The 12,071-nt window shown below is 39.4% G+C and overlaps 1 protein-coding gene across 1 annotated transcript in view; it reads left to right on the top strand.

The window, feature by feature from the left end:
* The first annotated feature begins 8,829 nt into the window (after window positions 1-8,829).
* Window positions 8,830-12,071, top strand: part of LOC122559955 (sodium- and chloride-dependent neutral and basic amino acid transporter B(0+)-like) — a 57,139-nt gene continuing 53,897 nt past the window's right edge. The window contains exon 1 of the mRNA XM_043710063.1: window positions 8,830-8,981. Within this exon, the coding sequence (XP_043565998.1) occupies window positions 8,830-8,981 (152 nt within the window). The remainder of the gene's footprint in view (window positions 8,982-12,071) is intronic.

Raw genomic sequence — 12,071 nt, 5'->3', positions numbered from 1 at the left:
GGTGAATTGGCCATGCTAAATTGCCCGTAGTGTTAGGTGAAGGGGTAAATGTAGGGGAATGGGTCTGGGTGGGTTGCGCTTCAGCAGGTCGGTGTGGACTTGTTGGGCCGAAGGGCCTGTTTCCACACTGTAAGTAATCTAATTAGTAACTAGTAAACCCACTATTTTGTTTACATAAGACAGCCTGTTTAAATTGCCTACTTTTAAAACATAGGAGAAAGTGAGGACTGCAGATGCTGGAGATCAGAGCTGAAAATGTGTTGCTGGAAAAGCGCAGCAGGTCAGGCAGCATCCAAGAAGCAGGAAAATCGACGTTTCGGGCATGAGCCCTTCTTCAGGAAGCCCTACTTTTAAAAATAAACTTATATGTTCTGGGAGGAAGGTATTTCAAGGGAATGGATCCTTTATAAATTAACCTTGTTATGACCAACCAAGGGAGCAAGTCAATAAAGAAGGAGATCCAATTCATTGTCCCTTATCTGGGAGCTTGAAATTTTGGAGTATCCCATCTACAACTGTAATAACATGGGAACCTCTTCCTGGTATCTGGTCGTAATACTACCCACCTTAGCATCATTAACAAAACTAGATTTGGTCTCAACATCTTTCTCCAATTCAGAGACAAAGATAGTACTGAGCAATGGATCTAATGCGGATCCATGTAGAACCACAGTTGAGTCGGTATAACATGAATACTTGCTTCCTTTCTTTGAACAGAGAAAGGAGCTTTGTAAATCTTTGCCCAATAAAATTGAAGAATCATTACTGAGATACAGAGTGAGAACCTGGAAATGTGTTTTAAAGCAGTTAATTCAATGGCAAATAATGTTTAGAAAACTAAATAAAAAGAAGGGTAAAATAGAACATAGACAACAGGCATACATTTCAAGTTCATGTTCTAAGTATATTTGAGGTCTTTGGTTGTTTATCAACCCCTTAAGGGTCTCATTTAAAGGTGTAGTATGGCCTGTACCAACAATTGGAAAAATGGCTGGATCTTAGGCCATTTAAGTGATCACATGGTGGAATTTCCAGCAAGATTACTTCCTGGGATAGTGATATCCTGACCAGCCAATCAGAGACCAGCAGCCACTGTGAACCACAGCTACGAATGACCCAGCAACTGAAGTCAAGGAGCATCGTAAACAGCAAATATTTTTGCAAGAGAGATTGTGGATTGGCTCTTGCCAGGAGATGGGAGTCAAAGCGAGGGCAAGGGGTGGCTTTCAGTGGCCACTCCTGCTCTCCGCTCATTCCCTAGTCATCTTTAGATTGATGCCAACATTAACCTGGCAAGTTTACTGGCTGAGAATATAGCCTGCCGGGAATAGAGCTAATTATGATAGTGGCATGAAGATGTCCTTAAGTGGTTATATATTAACTCTTTAAGGGCCATTTAGTGGTGCTGTCTAGAATCTAATTCCTGTGGTGACAGAAAGAAATGGAGATGTCCTTGATGCCAGCACTCCTAATTATCTTCCACCCCTGTTCTTTTGGCAGGAAAGACTCTGGAGCTATAACATTTTTTCAGAATGAGTATCCTTTGTTTTGGAAATTCTATGAGCAACTAAAATAAAAGAATGAACATTGTACACATCAAAATTCATTATCAGGCCTGTAGAAGTTGTTTGAAATAATTGAAACTAAACATATCTACAACAGAATTTAGAAATCACACAAATACTACAGCTTCATACCTTCTTATTTTAAAGCAGAATTTCTTCAGATGATACTACAATAACAAAACTTCTGAAAGAGAACTTCCTGCTTTCATGTTTAACTGTGCATATGCAGTTGCCAGAATAGTTTTTCAATGTATTCTGTTATGGGCTAGGCCAGACCTCCTCAAAACATTTCAAGAAAGTAGTCCAGACCCTAACTTTGCTAGTTGTTTTAATCAGGTGTACAATGGATATTCTAGGAGAGATGCAGCTGGTCAAACCACTTAGTTTTAAACAAAACAGAATTTATTTACAAGATTACCAAATGAAACACAAACAAAAGAGTGAGCTGCCAGAAAACTGGAGGTTGGCGAACATGGTACCACTATTTAAGAAAGATGGTAAGGAAAAGCCAGGGAACTATAGATCAATGAGCCTGATGCAGATGGAGGGAATCCTGAGGGATAGAATTTACATGTATTTGGAAAGGCAAGGACTGATTAGGATAATCAGTATGGCTTTGTGTGTGAGAACTTATGAACTTGATTGAGTTTTTTGAAGAAGTAACAAAGAGGATTGCTAAGGGCAGAGCCATGGACGTGATCTAAATGGACTTCAGTAAGGCGTTCAACAAGGTTGCCTATGGGAGACTGGTTAGCAAGACTAGATCTCATGGAATACAGGGAGAACGAGCCATTTGGATACAGAACTGGCTCAAAGGTGGAAGACAGAGGGTGGTGTTGGAGGATTGCTTTTCAGACTGGAGGCCTGTGACCAGTGGAGTGCCACAAGGATCGGTGCGGGGTCCTCCACTTTTTGTAATTTACATAAATGATTTGGATGTGAACAAAGAAGGTATAGTTAGTAAGTTTGCAGATGACATCAAGATTGGAGGTGTATTGGACAGCAAAGAAGGTTACCTCAGATTAGAATGGGATGTAGATCAGATGGGCCAATGAACTGAGGAGTGGCAGATGAAGTTTAATTTAGATAAATGCGAGGTGCTGCATTTTGGAAAAGCAAATCTTGGCAGGACTTATGCACTTATTGGTAAGGTCCTAGGGAGTTTTGCTGAACAAAGAGACCTTGGAGTGCAGGTTCATAGCTCCTTGAAAATAGAGTCGCAGATAGATGGGATAATGAAGAAGGCGTTTGGTCTGCATTTCTTTATTGGTCAGAGTATTGAGTATAGGAGTTGGGAGTTAATGTTCCAGCTGTTCTGGTCTCCTTCTTATCAGAAGGATGTTGTGAAACTTGAAAGGGTTCAGAAAAGATTTACAAAGATGTTGCCAGAGTTGGAGGATTTGAGCAATAAGGAGAAGTTGAATCATCTGGGGGTGTTTTCCCTGGAGCATCAGAGGCTAAGGAATGACTTTATAGAGGTTTATAAAATCATGAGTGGCATGGTTCGGATAAATAGACAAGGTCTTTTCCCTGGGGTGGGTGAGTCCAGAACTAGAGGGCATAGGTTTGGGATAAGAGTGGAAAGATATAAAAGAGATGTAAGGGGCAACTTTTTCACGCAGAGGGTTGTACATGTACGGAATAAGCTTGTAGAGGAAGTGGTGGAGGCTGGTACAATTGCAGCATTTAAAAGGCATCTGGATGGGTATACAAGTAGGAAGGGTTTAGAGCGATATCGGCCAAATGCTGACAAATGGAACTAGATTAGTTTAGGATATCTGGTCAGCATGGACAATTTCTACCAAAGAGTCTGTGTCCATGCAATACATCTCTATGACTCCATGACTAAAAGAGATCAGAATATCAAATAACTTAATCAACCTGAAAATCCAATAGATTATCCCAACTTAATGATGCTGTTCCAAGTGCTATCAACAATCCCCATAAAGACCCCTTGGCACAAAAGGAATAATCAAACACAAAGTCTTACAGGATAGGGAGATATGGCAGCATGGAACCTTAGTATTAGCACTGCACATATTGTCTGTACTTTTTTTTCTATTCCTTGAACGTTCTCAGTAGCAGATTTGGCTTAGTTGAATATTGTAGTTAAGTGCAGGTATTCAATATGATGTTGCTCCCTTTGGAGTAAATAGATTGGTCCTGGGGCTTCCAGAATATGGAATTTCCTTAAAAGGGTACATGAAGGCTTAACAAAATAGAATACCTCAACTTTGGAAACATTAGATTAGAACAGAAAATGCTGACAACACTGTGCAATTCTGACAGCATCTGTGGAGCAAGAAATTGATTTAACAGTTCCAGTTATGACTTTCATTAGAATGGTATTAATTGTTTTGAGGTATTTTGTAGGAAAGCCGAATGGGGTAACCTGATCAGTTTTCTTTTTCACACTTTCTTCAGAGTTCCAGTGAGTCATCTGCGCTTAATCCATCTGAAGGCATATTACGAGATGTCTGGACCTCTCAAACTGACTACTTACTGTCAATGATAGGTTATGCTGTGGGACTGGGGAACATCTGGCGATTCCCTTATCTAGCTTTCAAGAATGGAGGAGGTGCTGTAATGAAACTGATGTACAAAAAGGATCGTAGACAATTATGTTCAAATTAAATTGATTTATAAAGTATTAAGCCTATAGTAAAACACTGTCATAATCTTACTTCAGCTCCATCACTTTCTTCCTATCTTTCTGAGTCTGTCCAAGTACTAATGAACCTTTTTGAATCATGTATCTTCATGCTAAGATAACTCAAAAACAGCTTTAAATTTTTGAATGCCTCTAAGTGTATAATTTAATGCTGGAGGTATAGGGGATAAAATTGATAGCATTTCTGTTAATTTTCTCACTAATATTAAACAGTGTTACATTTTTAACTTTCTGTTGTACTGTGCAGATTACCTGGCTTATGAATATTTCCTGATAACTGAAATAATAGTGATTTTTATTATGAAAGAAAGTGTTATTATAAACCTTGAACTGACATACTTAAAGCTCATTGGAATTGCTTTCAGCTTTAAAACAATGTTTAATGCCATTTCCGAGTTTTTTTTTAATTCTTTAACACAACCACATACTTAATATAATGTGGATCACTTCATACATTTAATAAGGTAGGCCATTTTTATGGATGGTGGTTGTTCTTTGAAAAACATTTCAGTACAAAGATGTCATCCAAAAATCAGACTGTTAAAATTTAAAAACCCATAATGATACTGGACAAAATTACTTGCATTTGTCTTTCTGTGACGAGACATTGTATGAGGCAGCAAGTTGATGTTACATTCGTACTGTTGTATTGACAGGAATATATTTATGTTTCACACAGAAATTATATTTCGAATTTATATTTTAAAGTAAAATAGTAAACCTATTCAGACTATCTGTCTGATTTAGTCCATCTTTTTTTAATTGATTGTATAGGTGCCTTTGTTCTTCCTTATATAGCCGTGCTGGCATTTGCAGGATTGCCAGTCTTTTTCTTGGAATGTTCCCTTGGACAGTTCTCTAGCTTGGGACCAGTTTTCGTATGGAAAGCTGTGCCAATCCTACAAGGTTGGTCTTATGTAGCAACATTACATACTTTATCATTTTAGAACGTATGTTTATTTTTATTATTTTAAAGTTACTTCAATGGGAATGATTGGAAGTACTAAGTAGATTTCCTGCTGAATACATATAAAATGTCTTCATTAGATTTTTTTGCAAATACAATTAGTCTGAAGTAGTTTTCATTGCATATGTTCAATTGGATTAACAATTTCAGCACTAGGTAAGTACAGGGATCTGGCTCTGTATTGCAGGAATCTGAAGGAAATTTAAATTCAGCAAAGAATTTGTGCAACCGTATTTAAAACTGTGATCGTTTCTTGATTTTTGAAAGGTTTAATTATGGATTCATGAAAATAAAACAGAAATTTTTGCCCTTGCATGCCTGATGAATGTCTTAGTTTTTAAATCAATAAAATAATAAATCAGAAGTACATTTTATGTTAACATACCTTTAATTTTCAGTACACTGTATCTTTTACTTTGTTAGCTGTTTGTGGTGATTTATTTAGACCATGCAACTAGAAGCTTTTTTTTTCCCTAAGCATGAGGATTTTTAAATAATTTACTGCTTAATTATTTGAGATGCTCCTCAGGGAAGTACAATTAACTGACTAAACTGCTGCTGAATGCAGAGCCATAGTCCTATCCAAAATTAAATGATGGTTGGTAGGCTGATTGCTTTGTCCAATAAAATCACTGAAAAAAGAATGGATTTAAATTGCTTAATGTAACCGTTGCACTAAAATACTAAGAGTTTAATTCCTCTAAACTTCTGTTAACTTCAGTTCTGGCCTGTGTTAATTATCTGTGATAATTTTGAGTCCATTCATTGGAAAACTGTTCAGCTTTCTGCCTCACAGCGCCACAGACCCGGGTTCAATTCCTGTCTCAGGCGACTGACTGTGTGGAGTTTGCACATTCTCCCCGTGTCTGCGTGGGTTTCCTCCGGGTGCTCCGGTTTCCTCCCACAGTCCAAAAATGTGCAGGTTAGGTGAATTGGCCATGCTAAATTGCCCGTAGTGTTAGGTGTAGGGGCAAAATGTAGGGGAATGGGTCTGGGTGGGTTGCGCTTCGGCGGGTCGGTGTGGACTTATTGGGCTGAAGGGCCTGTTTCCACCCTGTAAGTAATCTAATCTAATCTAATCTAATCTCTAATCATATCTTCAACAAAGTCTAAAAAAAAGCAATTCTATTAAGTGATCGCTTTTTGGAGAAGGAGTGATTTGAAGGATGCTTAACAATGCAGAAAGGGAAACCTGGTGGCTTCAATTTGTCTCAAAAATTCAACCTTTTGTTTTACTAATATTGTCCACAAACTGAAATACAAAAGAGCAGCAAATGTATAATTTCTGTGAATATTCGTAGTTCAGTTGTAGCAGTAATTTTATCAGAGCTTCTTGTTAATCTAAATTGTGTTACTGCTTTTTTAAGTATATATTCTGTATGAAGTCAATTGGATATTATTAGATTCTTGCTGTGCAAGCAGGATCTGTAAATAGTTCTGTGCTTTGCAATCCATCTATTGAACCTCTGTCAGATCTCTTCCCTTGTTGAAAGATCAGAAAATGGATGATTTTGTGTGTTATGTCCTACGTTTTTAAATGTCCTATAAATTAAACAGAAGACCAGACAAAATAGTATTGCTAGTGGAAGGATTGTTTGCTAGTTATCACACACTTCACATTGATCAAGTGGTTTGCTGCAAAATTACTTAAAATATAGTCCTATATACACATATTTATTTTTGTTTCAGCTCTCTAGTCTTAAATTAGCCTTAATTCTTCATCAAATTCTGTAATTCCTATTTTTCAAATAATATACTACTTTCTGTCCTTCTTACCAAAGTAGACAAGTTCTCATTTTCCCACATTATACTCCACCTGCCAAATTTGAGCAATAATCTAAAGAGTTGAGGCCTCCAGACTGAATATCTGTGGCACCTGAAAAAATCTGAAGAAGACCCATTTATCCCTACTTTGTGTTTTCTGTTGGCCAACCAATACTTTATCCAAGCTAATATGTCAGCCCCTATATCATGTTCTCTTATCTTGTGAGGCAATCCTGGTGTTGTGCCAATTGCCACGAAATCCAAGTACTTTCTCAAAGAACTCCAATAAATTAGTTAAGCACAGACTTCCTTTTGCAAAGGAAAAGAAAAAGCACAGGCTTCCTTTTGCAACCCTTTCTCTGAGCAATATCATTTACAGACACTCAACTGTCGTGAAGTATCACTCCAAATAGCACCTTTCTTTGTTCAGCTGACCCAAGGCCACAAGCATTTCCTTGCAATATATTCCCCCAGTGAGATACTTTCTATTACTTCATGAAGCATGCAAGCTTCACCTTTCATGACTACATTTTCTCACAAGGAGGAAGTGAGGACTGCAGATGCTGGAGGTCAGAGTCAAAAAGTGTGGCACTGGAAACGCACAGCAGGTTAGTAAGTACCTAACGAGTGGGAGAGTGAACATTTCGGACATAAACCCTTCATCAGGAATATGGGGAGAGGGACGAGCGCTGGCAGATAAATAAGAAATTGGGGATGGGGCTGGGAGTGGGGCGGTGGGTAGCTAGAAGGTGATAGATGCAGATGGGGTTGATAGTGATAGGTCGAAGGGAAGGGTGGAGCGGAGAGGTGGGAAGGAAGATGGACTGGTGGGACAGTTCAAAGGGCAGTGCTGAGTTAGAGGGTTGGATCTGGGATAAGATGGGGTATGGGGAGAGCTCTGGAAACCAGTGAAGTCGATGTTGATGCCATGTGGTTGAAGAGTACCAAGGCAGAAGATGAGGCATTCTTCCTCCAGTCATCGGGTGGCTTGGATTTGGCAATGGAGGAGGCCCAGAACTTGCATGTCTTTGGCAGAGTGGGGGATGGAGTTGAAGTGGTCGGCTACAGGATGGTGGGGTTGTTTGGTGCGTGTGTCCCAAAGATGTTCTCTGAAATGTTTTGCAAGTTGGCGTCCTGTCTCCTCAATGTAGAGGAGACCACATCGAGAGCAACGGACACAGTAGATGAAGTATTTGAGATGCAGGAAAATCTCTGCTAGACGTGAAAAGATCCTTGGGGCCATGGTCGGAGGTCGGGGGCGAGGGGGTGGTGTGGGCACAGGTTTTACACCTCTTGCAGTGGCAAGGGATGGATCCAGGTGTGGAGGGTGAGTTGGTGGGGAGTGGTGGGGGGGTGGACCTAACAAAGGAGCCATGGGAGGAATGGTATCTGTGGAACACGGGTAGGGATGGGGAGGGAAATATATCTCTGGTGGTGAGTTCTGATTGTAGATGGTGGAAGTAGTGGAGGATAATGCGCTGTATCCAAAATTTGTGGGGTGGAAGGTGAGGACCAGGGGGCTTTATCCTTGTTGCGATTGGAGGGATGGGGTTCAAGGGCGGAGGTGCGGGAGGTGGAGAAGATGCACTGGAGGGCATTGATTTTTCAGACCATAGCAATATATTGCTAACAGTGTTCACTCGATGCTGCATGACTGCACATGTGCTCAGCCATTCCGTGCATGGTGATTGGCGGCAGCACACTGATTGTGACACTGACTTCTGGTTCTGGAAATCTGCCATGGATGGACCTCAGAGGCCCATATGCCTTGTAAGAAAATTAGAGGGATTGCTGGTTACTAAATGTTAAAACAGAAGCTATGCCAATTTGGCATGGAAACAGCAAATATTTACTTGGCAGACATGAACATACCAGAAGTTGCAGTGTTATCAGTGTGTATGGCTCTTGACATTGTCACTATTCACCAGATCTCCAAGGTATCCATGGCAGCAGAAGAGAGCAAGAATGTTTGCATAGAGTTAATTCAGCATTTACAGCAGTTAGACTCTGACAGGTTTGATGCCATATGAAATTTCAAGGTTGATGCCATATTGCACCTCTGAGAATATGCAGTTCTGTCAGTTTACTATTAAGTGCAGTGTCCACATGCAAACTAAGTTTGCGAATTATTTTGAATGTGAGGTGAATGTGTGGAATGCTACATTACCAGATGGCATCACTACACAGACACCTTAGATACACAGACCTGGTTGCCAACCAAGAACAATGATGCAAATGTTCCATTGGATCTAATGTAATTGGAAGGGGTGCTCAAAATTGTTCTATTGCACAGTGATCAGTATGACTGTGACTAGCTTCAGTCAGAAACAGGTAACGACCTGCAACAGAAGGCACTACGGACAGGTTTTATTGAAGTGTGGCCTAATGTGATAAAAGGGGTGCCAGACACTTTTGCCCTGCAAGGATGGATTTGGTATCTCAAGAAGGGGTTAGTTTTAAAGGAAAACAAGTACCTCTGCTGTTCAGTCAGTATTGGATGACTGGCATGCGTTATGATCTGAGACCAAGGATCAGTGGTCATATTGGAAAGTTAGGGATGGTTTGCAATCCATGCCAGACCAACCAGTCATCATGATGTACAGAATGCCAACACCATCATGAAAATCATTCAGTATCCTGATTTATTACTACAAATGAAGATAAATTTACTTTAGTCACAGATTTGTTTCTGCAAGGCCTGAATTTTCTCGACTGACGAAGAACCTGACTCACCATATTTCCTCTCGATGGACTAATGATTGCTTCTTCTGAACTTGCAGACTATTTGGTTGAAAGATGTGCAGTATGTTTGCCTAACCTGCTGGTATGTACTGTAGGTGTGACATTGACATTGAGCCATTCCAGATACCAACATGTCCATTTTCTTGAGTGTTTCTTGTTAGCAAACATGATAGATTTTCTGGCTTTTTGTCTATCCAAAAATGCAAGGAAAGGCAGCAGTGCTATGAGCATTGAAGCAGCGTAAATTAGCTGAGTACTAGCAAAACAAGCTAAGAGGCCTGATATGCACCCTGATCTGATGCATGAGATGAGCGCCCGTTTCCATACACAAAACAACCTGGCAACAGCTTCGCAATGTAAGGGATCAATGAGTTCCAGAGTGCACTACTAAACTGCTGGACTATGTTATCAATGAGTGTGGCATGTGCCCTGATAATGTAAAGAGGCTGGCATTTTGTTGATACTTTTGTCTGTGGACAGTGGTTGCAAGTCGTAATTGCCTGTGGAGCATGCGCTGAGATGTTGGGAAGTGCTGGCAAAGATGGATACAAAGAGAAATTGCTGGTGGGTTGCTTTTAAACTAGCAAGATGGTATTTATCTTTACCTTCTTAGCTTCTGTACTTATAAATGTAATAATCATTATCATTATTATTAGCATTATGTCCAATCCTGGTTGCCCAGTTATAGGAAGGATATCATTAAGCTGGAGAGAGTTCAGAAGAGATTTACCAGGATGTATGAGTTATAAAGAAAGGCTGGATGGGTTGGACTTCTTTCGCTGGAGTATAGGAGGTTGAGAGGCGACCTTATAGAAGTTTATAAAACAATGAGGGGTATAGATAGAGTTAATGATAGTTTCCCTAGGATGGGGCATTTCAAGACTGAGAGGCACAATTTTAAGGTTAGAGAAGAAATATTTTAAATCGACATGAGGAACAAACATTTTACGCAGAGTGTAGTTCATGTATGGAATGAACTTCCTGAGCAAGTGGTGAATGTGGGCACTGTTACGATGTTTAAATGACATTTGGATAAGTACATGGATAAGAAGGATTTAAAGAGATATGAGTCAGGAACAGGCAGATGGGACTAGTTTATTTTGGGATTATGGTCAGCATGGACTGGCTGGACTACAAGGTCTGTTTCAGTGTTGTATGACTCTATGATTCTATGATCTCTGTACTTACTAATTTATATCACTATCTCATAGAACATAGAAGAATACAGCGCAGTACAGGCCCTTGGGCCCTCGATGTTGCGCCGATCCAAGCCCACCTAAAACTACACTAGCATGGACTGGCTGGACTACAAGGTCTGTTTCAGTGTTGTATGATTCTATGATTCTATGATCTCTGTACTTACTAATTTATATCACTATCTCGATCTCTATATAAATATTGTTGCAATCACCCAATGTTTATGTAATTCCACTTGTAAGTTGCAAGATCTGTTTTTGGGGAAAAAGGGGAGTAAGTGTGTTCTCACTGTGAGAGTGATATTCTTTTAAAAAGCTCAACATGCAGATAAGCCAAGTAATTAGATGTCATCATACAGCCAGAGCATGCAGCCTTTCTCCACGGTAGCACCATAGACAAGCAATGTGTCATGACATTACTCTTTATGAGTTTAGCAATAAGTAAGCACACTAGAAATCTTCAAGTAACCCAAATCTATTTTTTTTTATAAAGTTTAGATAGTAAAGGAACATTCATTCCTGCATCTATTTTCTTTCTCCAATTCTCCTCTTGTCCTCCGTATTCAGCTTGATTCTCTTCTAAATCAAGTTTATGACATTTAATATAAGTCATAATTCTAATTGATTTTAACCTCTAAATACTTAATTATCCAGAAAACACTTTTTTTTGGACTTCGTCTCTTATGGTATCTAGACTATAATAAACCATGACTTTGAAGATCTCCCATTGTTCTTTATTTATTCACTCAATAATTGACACAATATCTAGGAAGGCAACATCTGATTTCCATCCTGCATTGCACTGCAAACGTGGTACTGAACTGTCTTATTGCTGTTCTTTTTCAGGGAGCAGTTGAGTGATGCATTGATGCGATTCTGGCACCATATGTAGCCAAACAAGTTAATTATTTTTTCTTCTTTAAAGCACATTAATAAACCATTTGGATTTTTACACCAAGGTGATAATTTCATGGTGTCCAAGAACAGCATATTCTTAATTGCAAATTTATTTAATTAACTGAATTCAATTTTTAGTCTGCTACGTGAGTTGAAATCCAACAATCTCAAGATTATTCACCCTGGAGTCTGGATTACTAGTCCAGTACCACAACCACTCTGATACTTTATCTGCTGTAACTGCATAACTAATACCTGCCTATCTATTT

Source organism: Chiloscyllium plagiosum, chromosome 20 (assembly GCF_004010195.1).
Source record: "Chiloscyllium plagiosum isolate BGI_BamShark_2017 chromosome 20, ASM401019v2, whole genome shotgun sequence".
NCBI lineage: Eukaryota > Metazoa > Chordata > Chondrichthyes > Orectolobiformes > Hemiscylliidae > Chiloscyllium > Chiloscyllium plagiosum.
This window is presented reverse-complemented; position numbering and strand designations above follow the sequence as displayed.